Here is a 16,362-nt window from a genome sequence, read left to right as displayed (position 1 = left end):
CAGTCCCAAGTAAACACACAGAGGCTTATATTAATTACAAATTGTATGGCCTATGGCTCAGGCTTCTTGCTAACTAGCTCTTTTATCTTAAATTAACCCATTTCTATTCATCTGTATGTTGCCACATGGCTGTGGCGTTACCAGTCTACTGGCATCTTGTTGCTCCTTGGGCAGCGGGCTGGCTTCTCTCTTGACCCTGCTTTTCTTCTCTCCCTATCCCACTTGGATTTCCTGCGTGGCTTCATTCTGCCCTACCATAGGCCAATACAGCTTCATTTGTTAACCAGTGGGAGCAACACATATTCACAGCATACAGAAAGACATCCCACAGCACTTCTCCTATTCTGTCTAATCAAAAAGGAAGGTTTTCATTTTAATATAGTGAAATTACATGTAACAAAACATTATCAAGCAAGAATTATAGTTGCAATATCTAGTTTATTTGTATTTAGCAAAATTAAAGAAAATACTCTATCATCTATCTTATTTTTGTGAGTCTAAAGTTTCATATTTAATTTACCATTTTATCATGACTAAGGAAAACTATAATTATAACTATCTAGTCTTCAACTCCATCAAGGACCCCAGAAGGATAGAATATGCCTAAGTAAATTAATTACCTAGGTAAACAGGAAGTACATTGTCAGCAACTTCCAAAATTCTAGAAATAACAGAGACATCTGGCTGCCTGGATAGTCACCCAAAGTTCCTCTGCAACATTGGAGCATCCATCTTCAGCCTACACGCCTAGAGGGTCTGGCAGGCTTTTTAGTGAAGCAGGAAATTTGAAAGGTTGTCTTTCTTATTGGTAAAGTTCATCAGTCTCTTTCCTCTGTGTCCTGCAGAATGTTGGCAGTTTCTTCTGTGAAACAGGAACCTTAAGGACCATCTCGCCTTGATTTGGCAAAGTTCAGTGGTCACTTTCTTATGAGTCCTGCATGTCCAGTTTATATAGCTTATTGTCAAGCAGTCTAGGCAAGAGCAGTTTCTTACCCAAATGGCTAACTTTTACCATAAAGAAAGCAAACTCCATATGGAGTTTCTTCGATGCCCATCATCTACTCTGAAGTAATTGGTGCTGCCAGGAGCAGACATGTCTCACTGTCCAGAAAAGTCTTAAGTTTTTAAAACATTTTAAATGCCATAATCTGTAGGCCTTTGAAGTGTTTGAGAAAATATATGTGTGTATACACACACACACACACACACACACACACACACACTTTTTTTTCTTCTTTTTTTAGGAAGTCAAAGTGAATTGGGCAACAACCCCCAGCAGTCAAAAGAAAGATACAAGCAGTAAGTACATTTGTTGCCCTGTGGGCATTTGTTGTATTATACCCCATAGTTCTGTTGTAAAGCATATAACATCATACATGTTTGCAGTAATATTTTGATCGTTATCCTGATATGATTTAATGTGTTTGTGTTAATAAATTTAAGAACAAATCTAATCTTTGTCATCAGGTAGTACCGTTGTCAGCACACAGCGTTCACAAGGTAATTGTATCTTCTTAAACATAAAATGAACTCTCTTGAAAGGGTATTCACTAACCATCTCAAGTTTTTATTTGATATTGGTTGGGGGGAGCGGGGAGGGGAAGGATGTAGTATTTTTATTTGTTTCTGGCAATATTTTTCCCTTTCTTCCCATTGTTGACCAAATGTGGCTTGTCCACGAATTTGTTGCTAGTTCAAGCTCTCTGTCCCCCTTGGTAGCAGCTGATGTCTTAGAAATACTTTCACCACCTAAAGGGCAAGATACCCTACTTCCCTGAGGTCACCTGGGCTTCATACCCAGATCTGCCAAGTGCTCAAGTTGCTCCTGAAACAGTGTTTCCGGAAGAGCAACCCAGTGTGTTGCTTAAGGCCTGCAAATAGGGGTAACTTTTCTTTCCAAATCTACTTTGTCAAAGTTGATATATGTGTCCATTTTAAAGTGTTCTTCAGCAAGTTTGGTTTTTCAAATGTTTCTTTTGAGAATTGTCTTTAAAAACCAAAAAAAAAAAAAAAAAAAAAAAAAAAAAAACCAAAAAAAATAAAGCTTCACCTATGGGATGGTTATTTCTCTCCAGTGCTTTTTTAATGGTGCTGATATAAAGTGAAGGGATCACTGTTTTCATTCTGTTGCCTTCAGTCTTAGTTCACTTGCACATGGATTCACATAAACTGAATGGTGTAATGTCTGGGCAACCAAAACTGTTGGCTTTTGAGAAAACTGTCAAATGCTTTAACATCAAACTGTTTCAATGCAAGGTATTTCTTTGATTGTTCTTCACAAAATAGTGGCTAAACCGAGTATTTCATGTAGCTAGCCTCAGTAAATTGCCTTAAATAAGGCAAATCTAGTCTTCATAACTTGCATTACCACTACTTAATTGTAATTTATAAAGCCTAGATACAGTAATAAAATGAATAACAGTAAATAATTACTATTAGAATGATAACTAAGTCTTACTTTTTTTACAGAATGAAAGTTTTTTATATGTTAATAGTTTGTTTCCTAGACCCTTGTAATGATTGACTATAAATAGACAGAGACTGCCAGCTTCTGGGAGCTATCAGTCTTTTTAGAAGACTCTTTCCTGTATTGTTAACTTTTGAGTTATTATGTTTAAGACTAATAGGATTTTATAGCGAGGACAGTATTTTATACTTGATTATATAGTCTGTGCATTATTTTAAGAATTCTTAAGAATTTTATCCATTGTAGTACTTAAGTTCTGAAGTTGTATTTTTCTTTTCACTCCCCTCCTTCCTTTGTAAGATCATTTCCATGTGTTTGTTGGTGACCTCAGTCCAGAAATCACAACTGAAGACATCAAAGCAGCTTTTGCACCATTCGGAAGAATTTCGTAAGTAACAAAAGATAAATAAAACACTTTTAATTGGAAGTAACTTTATGTAATAATAACTATAATTTTGTTGTGACTGTGATCCTTAATTTTAACACTTTAAATACAGCATATTCCATTGTTTAGAGATCATCCAAGAGTCTTAACAGCAGGTTGTATTCCCACTAATGAGTAACTGATCTTTGGTCATCTTTAGACCCTTGCCCAGTTAGCAGCACATCCTCAGACTGCTGTCATAGACATTTTTAAACTCCTGGAGGTGTTGTGCTATGATTAAAGGAGTTATTCAGGCACTTGTATGATTACATGCATTTTATGTTAATTTAATAAAATAAAACCTCAACAGTTTTGATGGAAAAAGCAGTTATTAAATATTACTTCCTTGGCATTTAATTCCCCCCCCCCCTTTAAAACTTAGCAATAGTACTTTGTACTGTTTTGGGAAACACTGTCTTATGTTTGATTGTAGCCATGCATTTTAGGCCCTTGTCAGTATTTATTCAGAGCAGTATTCATCATAGAAAAACTTTAGTAGAATTCTTAATACATGCCATGTTACAGTAAGAGTAACAAGCAACTTCATTATTCATTCAGAAGCAGTTGTTGAGTTTAGGGAAAGTGTTATAGGGTTTCTGATTCCTTTGTTACTGTGTCACTAGAACAAAAATAAAAAGGGAATTCTAGCTATGGGTGGTTTGAACAAAACAGCAGATAGAGGTGAGGAGATTTAAAAGTAGATGCCCATAGCATTCTGGTGAGTTTTCAATTGAGAGTTGCAGTTGATTGGTGAGAGAGTCACTTTGAGGGTAGGACAGGATTCGAGCTTTTAAATGGACTCTTCTGTTACATGACATTTTCCCTTGTGAGGACTGGTTAAGAAAATAAGGAAGTTTTCATTTCTTGGTGATTTTCTAAGCTGTGTTAGGATTTCAGTAGTAGTTGGTTTGCTTTCAAGTATCTAGAATAGGCATTCTTTACTTTAACTTCATTCTGTCAAGCTCTAAAAGTCCTTCTCTGCAGAATCTTGTACATTTTCAGTTTGGTGTAGAAAATCTTGGTAAGTTTCATCCTGTCCTCAGAGTAGTCACAGGACAACAGAAGGCTTAAGAGTTCCATCCTGATCCATGCTGCTTTCTGTGCAAGTCATTTTAGGAGGAAGTAAGGGTGAGACACTAGAAAGAAAGAAACCTCTTCTAACATGGACAAGTGAAATAGCTATTGTGGTGGATTTTTCATTTTGGCTGAATTACCCTTTCTGATGAGAATTTTAGTTAGAGATTTAGACAAAGATTGTTTAATAATTATTGAAGGGCTGATAAAATGGTTCAACAGGTAAGGTTGCTTGCTGTCAAGCCTGATGACCTGAGTTCAGTCCCAGAACTCCACATGGTGGAAGGAGAAAACTGACTCCTGAAAATTGTCCTCTGACTTCCATATATTCATGCACATGCACACACACACACACACACACACACACACACACACACACACACACACTAAATGTTTAAAAAATTGTAAAGTTAAAATGGCCTTCAAATTTAACAGTTTCATGACTTTGTAGTTGTAAAACTAGTCTATCTTTTTGTTAAATATGACTATATCATATTTTTAGTCTGGGTTTTTTTTGTTTGTGTATTTATTTTCACATGTATGTGGGTACGTATGTGTGTGCATGTGTGTATATGCCAGAGATTGACATCAAGTGTCTTCCTCCATCACTCCACCAAATACATTGGGGCAGAATTTCTCACTAGAACCTAGAGCTCACTAATTCTACTAGTCCAGGCAGCTTACCCTGAGTATCCCGTCTCTGGCTCCCAAGCATGGGAATTAAAGGTGAGCTGCCACACTGACTTGACATGTATATGCTGGAGATTTGAACTCAGGTCCTTTCATTTGCATGATAGTACGTTATCTGTTGATCTATTTCCCCAGCCCCGGTATCTGGATTTTCTTATGGGCACACAATTGTTAATTTGTTAATTTTTTTTTCTTGGTTAGGCCTTTTTGTTGAGGTAATTTGTGTTTAAATGTTAGCTTATACAGGAAGTTAGCTTTTCTAACTATTTGGCAATTGAAAATACACATTTCTGGTTTTGTTTGTGTTGTTGTTTCTTGTCTTAAGGCGACAGCCTGATAAAAATACTGAAGGGTTTCTACAGTAGATGTCTCTGTAGGCAGTTTATACCATGCTTGATTTATAGACAGTGTGGGGTACATGGTGGTCTATTAAATATTTTTATGAAAATAATTCTTTCCTTAATTTAAATAGCTTGAACCCCTCCTGTTACTTGAGTTTAGGGTCATATAGCAAACTTTGATATAGAAGTAAATCAACTACCAAATTAAATGCATGTGTGCCATGTAGATAATAGTTACTGAGAAGTGACTTATATTAGTTTAATCATCAGAATCTGTCATTTTGATTGCACTTAATAAGTCACTTCTAAGCTCATCTGAAATGTATTTGTGTATACTTACAATTACATTGCATGGCTTTCTGACTTGGTTCTTGTAAACATGCGTGTTTGGTTCATGTGTCTTGAGAGAACAAGCATTGTGACATACCTGGCTACGTTAAAATAGATTGCCTGTGAAGCACAATTTGAGTCCAGGTTTTTGAGGTGTGGAGTTTTAGCTATCGTGGCTGGGTTTTTACTCAATCTCAAATAATAGGGCTCTGGTTATTTTGCAGAGTGTCTCTGAAGAATGGACAGAATTGCCCTGGCTAACTACAAGCTACGGTTCACAGTGGATAAATGTTGGCGTGCTTTTTTACTTTCTGACTTTTTAAAACTTTGTTTCATATCTTGTAGTTTCCAATCAATCTTACTATGAATGCTGTTATGAAATTCAGTACAAAATCTTTTCTTAGATAGTTTAAAAGTAAAATGTTTTTGTAGTATTCTTCAATGATTTAGCATTTCTGAAAATGTCAAGTTCTCAAAATTTGCCCTAGCCCAAAATGGGGGTATATATTCATCTGAGAAAATGAAGTAATTAGCTTAAGGGATATACAGTTTTTTGATTCTTTAGTTTTCAGTTTTGTATTTTAATTTTTGAATGATTAGGTAGAATATGGTGCCAAATAGCAAATTATAAATTGCATGGTTAAAGAAAGACAATATATTGTACCTTGAGAACCTTGTAATTACTAAATGATTAATGGGGAACATCTGCTTTCACCATGCTTAATATTTAGATGTTCATAAAAACATTTTGAAGTGGGAAACTTTCTTTATAATATAGATTTATATTTAAGACATTATTGATTTGCATGTCTGTAAAATTAACTCTCATTGGCCAATAAATTAAGTTTTATAGAATAAAAGGTGAATTTATATTAACGGCTTACTATTAGTGAAGGTGAAATGTAAAAGTGAACTGTATATGGCTCTCCTTTTATGCCCAGAGGACAGTTTCCAAAACCCAGTTTCTGGTGGCTTCTATTTCAGAGATGCTCGCGTGGTAAAAGACATGGCTACGGGGAAGTCTAAGGGATATGGCTTTGTCTCCTTTTTCAACAAATGGGTGAGCACAATCAGAAGTACATGCACAGTGCTGTAGAGAAGGTTGTTTTTATCTTTTTCTCCACTGTATATTTAGTTTACTGATAATTAGCACCCTCACTAGAAAGCAGTCTCTTTTTATTCTGTTGGGTTATTTAGTCATTTAGCACCTGACACATGCAAAATACTGATACTGTGCTTCAAACAATGCAAAGTAAAAATGCTTACAACCAAAAAAAGAAGCCCAAAATGTTTTGTCAAGGTATTTTTGATGATTCGTAATTGCTCTGTTATCCCAAAGACTGAGAGGTGTATACTGCTGTACCTGTGTATCTTTAACCCTGTTTAGCATTCCCCAAACCCATTATCCAAGAAATGGAATTTAAAGACAATGTTGTAATTTTGGAAAGTTATTGGTTATTGTGTTTCATAAGGCATTTTCATTTTTTAAAATCTGCAAAAAGCATCACATTTTCTTTATTGCTGTAAGTTATTTGTGATATCAACTAATTGCAGCTTCTTTACTGTCTCTAATGTGCGGAACAGGATGCAGAAAATGCCATTCAGCAGATGGGTGGCCAGTGGCTTGGTGGAAGACAAATCAGAACTAACTGGGCAACCCGAAAGCCTCCAGCTCCAAAGAGTACATATGAGTGTAGGTGCATTGGAGAAGAGAAGCAATGTGGAATTGTGGAGAGAAAATACACTAGATTTTAAATGTTAGCGCTGTGCCCGGAGACTTATTGCAGAAATAGATGAGAAGCAGATCAAGACTACTGCTCAAAATGTACTTAGTTTTCATTTTTGTGATTTTAAATAATTATCTTATCTCTAATGTCAAGTCTCCTGTTAAATAGAGCATATGGGATAATGTTTATCATTCTTGGGGGAGGCTTAATCATAAACTAAAATGTAATATGTGTTTTATAGGCCTTTTGATTGAGGAAAACTGCCATTATAGTAGGGTAGTTAATGAGTTAATCCTTCCAAATATGGGTCATGATTTGAAGATAGAAAATGTTCTCTCTTCCCAGCAAACACTAAACAGCTGTCATACGATGAGGTTGTAAGTCAGTCTAGCCCCAGCAACTGCACTGTATACTGTGGAGGGGTGACGTCGGGACTGACAGGTATGGGGGTTTGCCTGTGTGGAACCTTGAAACTAGCTTAAACTGAAAAGCTTCATATTTATAGGTTTTTAATAATGTGAATTCTTTTTGTTGTTGTTGTTTGCTTTTGTTTCTAACAGAACAACTAATGCGTCAGACTTTTTCTCCATTTGGACAAATAATGGAAATTCGAGTCTTCCCAGATAAAGGATATTCATTTGTTCGGTAGGGATAGTTTCTTTCAAAGCTTTTTTTCTTTAGAAATAATCTGAACATTTAATATAGTGGTTTTCTTAAGAGTTTGTGATCACTTACATTACACTTACAGCTCAAGTACATTCCCCTGGATAACACTGAAACCTGAGAGAGAAACATCTTTAACATATAGCTGTGTGCTCAATTTTTATTCATTTTTCTTATTGACAAGGTCTCACTGTACTGCTCTGGCTGGCCTCGAACTCACAGAGCTCCACCTGCCTCTGCCTTCCAAGTGCTGGGATTAAAATATACTTAAAAGATATATTTTTGTAACTCTGTCTTCCCAACACAAGGCCAACAGACATACCCTCCATTAAAACAAATTTCCTATGCCAGGCATGGTGGTGCATATCTATAATCATAGCACTTGAGAGGTAGAGGTTCTCTGCAGCTGTAAGATCTTTGAAAAAACATAGCAAAGAAAATACGCCACTTTTTTGGTGGGTAGGTGGGGATCATTTCAGAATCTTCTATTTTTTCCATGCTTGCTTTGCTTCCCCCCACCACCACCACCAAATGGTAGTCAAATTTATTTTTCAGGATTTTTAAAAATAGTTTGTGTTCATAAATACTTATAAGAATTTATATTGGTGATTCTTAATATTGTTTCCAATAGGTTCAATTCCCATGAAAGTGCAGCACATGCGATTGTTTCTGTTAATGGTACCACCATTGAAGGGCATGTGGTGAAATGCTATTGGGGCAAAGAGACTCTTGATATGATAAATCCCGTGCAACAGGTGAGAGGGTCCTTGACTTTGGGATGGACTTGCTGGGCTAGCAATGAGGTTGCTTTAAAATGAAGCTTGTTGATAATCCTTTTTAATGAGTTTCTAGCTCACTTCATAGTATATAAGGGCTCTTCCTACATGTATTATAGTTCCGGAGTGGTGTGTCATGGATTGCAGTGGTGACATGATGAGTGTAACCGCCTCAGTTGACTCATGCTCACACAGTGGATTTTAAAATGCTCCGCCAAACCTAACTGGGTATTAAATCTTTTCTTAATACTTGGTAGATTTATTCACAATGATTTGGAGAACTCACAAGCATGCTTGACCCAACTGAACAAGAAGTAAAGCTATAAATATACGTAGGCTTTAGTATTGCTGCTGCTTCTTTTTCTAGGCAACTTTAGTGATCCAAACTCAACACCACAGAGATTTCTATGAGGGAGTTGTAAATGGAGCATAGATGTACCAGTGAGAAATACCCTAAACCACATATATAGACTTCTTATGTGCCCGATCTAGAGGAAACAATCAGGCACAGTTATGAACAGCAAGTTCTATCTTTTATTATTAGTCCATTGCCTGAGCCTTACCAGGACTGCCATTTAGAGCACCACATAGTTTCAGTAGTATAATGGCACTTTTTTCAGTAGTCTTTCTGAGTGTGTGTGTGAGAGAGATGCTGAGGATTGGATCCAGGCCTCACATAGATTAAGCACTCATTCTGCCACTGAGCTACATTCTCCCAGGCCTATCCTATTATTTCAGTTGTAGTAATGACCCTGTGCTTTGGCTGTGTAGTGTATTAAGACTGTATATACAAACAAATTCAAGTAATACTAAATTTTCTGTTGTAATTTTACTTGATAGCAGCAAAATCAAATTGGATATCCACCAGCATATGGCCAGTGGGGCCAGTGGTATGGAAATGCACAACAGATTGGCCAGTATGTGCCTAATGGTTGGCAAGTACCTGCCTATGGAATGTATGGCCAGCCATGGAGCCAGCAGGGATTCAAGTAAGCACATTTGCTCTTTGCCTTTCCTAACCTTGGAAAACATCAGAAAGAAACTTAAGTATTGAGTAAATCGTGTGGCCCCAGTGTTAAACATAATGATAGCCTTGAAGGACTTTACCCAAGGATCACATCTCACCTCCACATGCTCTATAGCCAATGCGTGCTTTCTCTCTCTCTCTCTCTCTCTCTCTCTCTCTCTCTCTCTCTCTCTCTCTCTCTCTCCACACACATGCAAACAAAATAAGGTAAAATTTTGCCTAGAAATATTTTGCCTTGAAATGTAATCACAACAATACAAATTTTGGTAATGTTTAATAATAAATCAACTTTTTATTATTACATTTTGTTTATTTGCGTGGCACACATACCGTTTCGTACTCATGGTGGCTAGGGAAAAACTTCTGGAAGTTCTTTCCTTCTTCCATATGAATTGTAGTGATCAAGCTCAGGTTCCAGCTCAGTGCCAAGCACCTTGACCCAATGAACAATCTTACCAGTCCCTATTTTTTGTTTTCTGAGGTAAGATCTTTTTTTGTTTGTTTTTCTAAGGCAAGATCTTATGAAGCCCCTGCTAGCCTTGACCTTGATATAAAACTGAGGGTGACCTGAAACTCTTACTCCTCCTGCTTCTAACTCCAATTTTTTAATGGGGATTCAACAACACACCCAAATTAAATCAACTTTCTAGTGAAAAGTACTTGATATTTTCTAAGCTATTCATATGACTGTAGCTCCTTACCTATTTTTTTAATTATTATTATTTTTTTTAATATTTTATGTGCATTGGTGTGAAGCTGTCAAATCCCCTGGAACTGGAGTTACAGATACTTGTGAGCTGCCATGTGGGTGCTGGGAATTGAAACTGGGTCCTCTGGAAGAGCAGTCAGTGCTGTTAACCACTGAGCCATCTGTCTAGCCGCTTGAATACATGTTTTTAGAGATATATTTTATGTCTGTGAGTCTCTCCTTGCATATATTTTTGTGTATCACCCTTAAGCTTGCAATGGTCACGAGGGCATCGAATCACTTAGAACTGGAGTGTGGATGGTTGTGAGCCACCATGTGGATATTGGGAATTGAACCTGGGTCCTCTGCAAGAGCAACAAGTGCTCTTAAGTTCTGAGCCAACTCCTGCAGCCCCTGGATATATATTGTTTACCCATGGAAAAAGACTTTCCCTTTATGTGGATTCCAGCTGTCAAAAGACTCCTCCTCTCTCTGTGTCTGATCCTCTGCCCCTCTGCCAAAGAATTTGGCCTCTGAGATGAAAGGCTGCTCTAGGAGCTTTCCTATTGGAATTTTCCCAGGGGCCTGCTCTGAGAAGATTCCTCCCAGAGTCCTGGGGAAGATGCTATGTCTGACGTGGTTATCTGAGGGAGAAGAATCTATGTACATTAGTTTCTTACGTCCGTTTACTTTATTTCTCTATAATAAACTTCTATCTACACAGCTACAGTTCTGTCCTGACACTTAGCTCCTCTCTGTCCCTTCTTTTTCTGTCCTCTCATAATTTTAGTAAGTCCCTATGCTTTCAATCTCATCTTTGTCTTCAGTTTCTCTGTCTATGCTCATTTCTTCCCTTCCTACTCTCTTGACCTGAGTGAATCCATATTCTCTACAAAAAAAACTGCCTTGTGCCTTTCTCTCTGGCCATGCGACTCTGCCCTACCATCTACAGAAACTCTGCTTTGTTCTCCTCTCCTCAGGCCACCAACTCTGTCTGACCAGGAATTCTGCCTCCCCTTCACTTACACCTGGATATTGCAAAAATCCTTTCTTCTGATTCAAATGCTCTGGAATGCCATTTGGTCTGGGGAAGGAAAGTCTGAGCTTCATTTGCATAAGAATCAAAGCTATGCATCTAGAGTCCTGTCTCCTAGGCTCTTTAGGGGTGTTACCTAGTAGATCAGCAGTAGGTCTGAGAAGTTTATGCTATTGTTGTATGGCCTAGTAGTATATGAGTGCACAAGAATTTCATAGCAAGAAACAGCTGAATATTAAAAGCTAAATAACACCAAATATTCCTTGATAAATGGCTTCCCTCTAGAAAAATTCCTTGATCTTTCTAGGTATAGCTTTATTATATACAGCTGAATCTCTATACTATATTCTTGTGGCTGGCAGCACTTTCCTTTCCCCAAACTTCGTGTTCCCTCACTTGCACCACATAGGCTCTTGCCGGTGTTACTTGTGTCTGCCCATTAACCAGGTTCCATAGTTTCTCAAGGACATTTGGGCAGCAGGTTTGGTTCCTCATTCCCAAGGTGTAACCAGTGTCTCACAGGTACATTTGTCAAGGTTGATCCTGTGATGATGTAAACTCTGGCAATATCCCAGCTTCTGGTGTTTCTGTTGATTGCCAGTGCAGCCTGGCTACGCTCACATGGCCCTGGACTTTCTGCAGGCCCTGGTCTTCCCTATGAGCAGATGAAATGAAAGAGCAGTACAAATACTTTGATATGCATTGTTCTTTTTTTTTTTTTCCTGCATGAAAGGTTTGTTCATACACTGTTATGTCACAGGCCTTATATACCCCAAAAGATGCCATTTTATTTTCATTTCTGAAAAGCAAACTAGGATTATAAGCACATAATATCAAGATATACTCTAAGGTAGGTGAGGTAGCACACACCTTTAATCCCAGCACTCAGGAGGCAGAGGGGTGGTAGATCTCTATAATTTGGAGGCTAGCCCAGTATACATAGCAAGTGCCATGCTAGCTCAGGCAACAGTCCTTTTTTCAAAAAAAAAAGAAAGAAAGAAAGAAAGAAAGAAAGATAAAGAAAAAAGATATACTGTGTATGTGTCTGAAATTGTCAGATTAGAAATGTTCTGTAATAGAGTTGGGTAGATGGCTGAACAGTTAAGATCACTTATTGTTTCTACAGAAGACCAGGTTCTCAGCACCCACAGGACGGCTCACAGCCATCTGTAAATTCTAGTCCAGGAGATCCAACACCCTTTTCTGGCCTCAGTAGGTGCTAGGTATGCTGCACACATACATACATGCAGGTGAAAACTCAAAATATATAGAAATAAGTCTTAAAAAACAAAAATAGTAAAAAAAAAAAAATTCTTTTAAAAACTACTTAATAGTTTTTCTTACGTATTAAAGGTGTTAGTTCTCCCTATACCTAATGTTGAAGTTTTTGTGTGTGTGTCTTTTTGCTTTGAGACAGTGTCTCTCGATGTAGCTCTGATTGGCCTGGAACTCACTGTCCTCAGAGATCTGCCTGCTTCTTCCTCCTGAGTGCTGCAAACAAAGAGAGTGGCTTGTCCAGTGTGTATCCAGCCCAAGTAGAGGGATGCTTTTTCTGAGTTCAAAGGGGATGAATGTTTATAGATTAAAAATATTTTTTTGTTTTTTCAAGCAAGGTTTCACTGTGTAGCCCTGACTGTCCTGGAAGTCCCTCTGCAGACCAGGCTGTCTCAAACTCACAGAGCTATGCTTGCCTCTTCCTCCCAAGTGCTGGGATTAAACACCCAGTTTAAAACTATTTTCTGGGGTTGGGGATTTAGCTCAGTGGTAGAGCGCTTGCCTAGCAAGCGCAAGGCCCTGGGTTCGGTCCTCAGCTCTGGGAAAAAAAAAAAAAAAAACAAAAAAAAACTATTTTCTTAGCTGTAATTTCTAATAAAAAAAAATTAATTACCAAATATATATATATGGGGATTTTTGTTTTTTGCTTTTGAGACAGGGTTTTGCTGTGCAGCCCTGGCTGTCCTAGAACTAGCTCTGTGGACTAGGCTGGCAAGGCTTGCACCACTATGCCTGGCTGGGGACGCTTATTTTAAGAGAAAATTGTTTTGTGTTTGTTTTCCCTGGCTTAACAGTTTTTCCTCATATTTGGGTTAAGAAAAGGTATGTGTCCTTGTGTATGTGTTACTCACTCTTGGCCTGACATTGTTCTGACAATGGATTTCCCTCTCCTCTGCTTCTCTCACTTTGTCTAACAGTCAGACCCAGTCTTCTGCACCATGGATGGGACCCAATTACAGTGTGCCACCACCTCAAGGCCAGAATGGCAACATGCTTCCTAATCAGCCTGCTGGGTATCGAGTGGCAGGGTATGAAACCCAGTGAGAACAGACTACAAAATGGAAGCCAGTGGCTTGACGCTACAGGGAGGGTAGGAAAGCTGTTGTTTACTTAAAGATTTATCAAATCAGTCAGTACAAATGCCAGATAATGATGTATTTATTTAAAAGATTCATTTTTTAATCATGAAATTACTTTTCATCCACATTGTTTTAAAAAGGAACAAGATGGTGGATGTCTGCCAATTTTTGCCTTCATTATCTTTTTTGATAAAGTTTCTCAGATCCTTGTTTCAAAGACAAATGCAGGGATTGCTGCCACTTTTTAAAAATTAAGAGGCAGAAAATTGCACAATATTGAACTTTCCACTAAAGTAGCGTGCATTTTTAGTTTGCATTCCTGATATGATTTAAAACATGTAATATAGATGTAAAAAGAAAAGCCAAACTTGTGCAAAATCTAGAAGTTCTTTATAACTTTCAGCGTATGCACAGTTCTGTGTTAGTTTTAAAGAGTAGGCATTACGTGACCTATACCATCTCCACTGTTAGCCCTTTGGAATTTCTAAATGTAAATTATTAGTTTATATCATTTTGTATCTACATTTTTTTCACAAATTTGTCCTGCCTTATAAAAATTCTGTAACATATTCTTAAATGAAAAAAAAATGATGTTCACTTAGATTGAAAACTTTTCTCAGATGGACTGATAACTGCATTCATCTTGTTTTTATATGAGAAGGTGCCTCAAGGATTCCCTGTTGGATTTGTTTAAAGGGATTTTTATCTTCTGTGATAAACTCTGTCATCTACCAGGAACTATAAAAACAACAGCTTGTGACTAAGGAGACTGCAGTGTGCTAAGTCCTCACCCACATCAGCTTCACGTGTCAGCATCTACGTTTACATGTGGTGTTTTCTGAGATAGTTCCTTCCGCAAGTCATAGTTTGCAGTTAGCAAACTTTGTATGTCATTCCCTTCCTAAAGGTGTCATGAAGAGTTGACATGAGACGGGTTTTACGTTTGCATGTGAATATCACATACGTACTTTGGTAGTCTTTGATACAAACTCATCTGTTCTTGTTGTTCAAGAATTTTGAGACACAAAGTTGTATGTAAAGGAATATATTAATTTCATGTTTTCTAGTTAGATTTACTTAAAAAAGTAAATCCATTTTAATATGTACAAATGTTAGCTGTGAAACTGTAGAATATTCCTCTGTCAGGCTTGGGGTTCATTAAGAACTCCAAAATTAGCCTGAAGGACCAGCCGGGCAAAACATTTTTTAAATATTCAGAGGCCAAAATATGAACAAACAAAAAAATAAGAAACCCTTAAAATCCTACCTCCTTAAATAGCCATCAAGGAAGAGGCTCCATAGCACAGGCATGACTTTGGTTCTTTGGTACCTGATCTCTTGGAGCTTCCACATTATTTTTGAGGTTTGCTCTTTGATGGCATTGTTCTAGCCTTGGGATTTCTAATACATTTCAGAGTCTCTTGGTTTGGTTTGGTTTCAGTGATGACCACAACCTCCTCCTTGACATCAGAGAGGAAGGAGCCCCTGTGAATTGTGGGTTTTGAGACCTGCAGAGAGCTCCCAGCATTTTACTTAGGCCTGTGGAATCGGAAGCATTTCCTGGCCTGTATCTTCCAGGTAGGAGCACATGACTCTAACTTGTTTTCTAAGCCAGTCCTCTTGTAAAGCAGAGCCCAGGAAGACAGCTCAAAATGTGTGCTTCTCTGGAGCTCAGTTCTATGCAGTCGTGCTGATGTTTCATTAAGTCACTGTGTATTTTTAAGTACTAATACATTGAAATTTGCTTTATGGAGATGAATAAATTTTTTAAATACTTGGAAATTTTATTTCTTTGTAAAGTTCTACAGATCAGGACAGGCAATAAAAGCAGCTTAAATGAAATACTTAAAAATTTTTAAGAAAAATAAATCACACACATCAGGAAACTATTTTGGCTAATTTTTTTAGCTTTTTTTTCCTTCTGACTTTTGTTTCTGTTTTAGCACCCTCAGTATTTTTCTCTATTAAAGAATTTTACTTCCTTTGCAACTCATAGACTGCAGGATCATTTGGGCACAAGTAATTTATTTTGTACAGAAGTGTAGCTTCTCTCTTCTTTCGACTCAGTACTGAGGACTTTCATTAGCAGCATGTTCTTATTGCACAGATCTTAAAATTCATGTTGATTTGCTGTTGAGAAGGTGGTGGCGACGTGTTCCTGATGAAAGACTGACATTTTAGGAACATGGCTGGCTTTGGTTTAATTTCAGTGTTCAATCATTTAAATCAATTTTCAACCTAAAAATCTTCATCCTGGTATAAGTATCAGGTAAGGAAATCAAGGTTTTTAAAGTGAACTTCTTTGCAATATGCATTTGATTTTACTCTCTGGTACTGTAAAGAACCTGAGTGACTCTGAGTGGGTCATGGAGCCAGTATTCTTTATCCTGACTGTTTGGATATTAAAATTCCTTTATGTTTTCTATGACCTGTGGGATCTTCTTGCAGTGATTATTGTGTGTGAGATTTTTTTTTTCCTGGTGTACTCAGTTATTACCACTCAATCAGGCATTCATAAGAGTTCTTTCACCGTATCCCAGAAGCCATGGTCCGCATGGGTTCCACAGAGGCTCTGCATTCTGTGGGCTTAGCCAACTGAAGCCAGAGTCTGGGCTTCCCATTGAAAAAGAGACTTACAGTCCAGGTTTTCCTTCTCTTGTTTTACCACTGTGTTCACCTTTCTTTTAGATCTGTGCTCAAGTTCCCTTCCAGTTTCAGAGGACTAGACTGCATTCATAGTTAGACTCAATAAGTGCTGTAGGTGC

At 37.6% G+C, this 16,362-nt stretch overlaps 1 protein-coding gene across 7 annotated transcripts in view; it reads left to right on the top strand.

Annotated features, from left to right (window-relative positions):
* Nucleotides 1–16,025, top strand: part of Tia1 (TIA1 cytotoxic granule associated RNA binding protein) — a 37,047-nt gene extending 21,022 nt beyond the window's left edge. The window contains exons 4-13 of one of the 7 annotated variants that reach the window (XR_009378306.1): nucleotides 1,245–1,299; nucleotides 1,468–1,500; nucleotides 2,768–2,855; nucleotides 6,311–6,386; nucleotides 6,911–7,019; nucleotides 7,399–7,494; nucleotides 7,614–7,698; nucleotides 8,348–8,471; nucleotides 8,612–8,720; nucleotides 9,333–9,438. Coding sequence is in view for 5 of the 7 variants with exons in the window: in XM_059258136.1 (XP_059114119.1) it covers nucleotides 1,245–1,299; nucleotides 1,468–1,500; nucleotides 2,768–2,855; nucleotides 6,311–6,386; nucleotides 6,911–7,019; nucleotides 7,399–7,494; nucleotides 7,614–7,698; nucleotides 8,348–8,471; nucleotides 9,333–9,481; nucleotides 13,436–13,562 (942 nt within the window). In the remaining 2 variants the exon portion in view is untranslated. The other 6 variants (XM_059258136.1, XM_059258137.1, XM_059258138.1 and 3 more) reach the window with 6 other exon arrangements.
* Nucleotides 16,026–16,362: the final 337 nt, after the last annotated feature.

This window comes from Peromyscus eremicus, chromosome 3, assembly GCF_949786415.1.
Source record: "Peromyscus eremicus chromosome 3, PerEre_H2_v1, whole genome shotgun sequence".
NCBI lineage: Eukaryota > Metazoa > Chordata > Mammalia > Rodentia > Cricetidae > Peromyscus > Peromyscus eremicus.
This window is presented reverse-complemented; position numbering and strand designations above follow the sequence as displayed.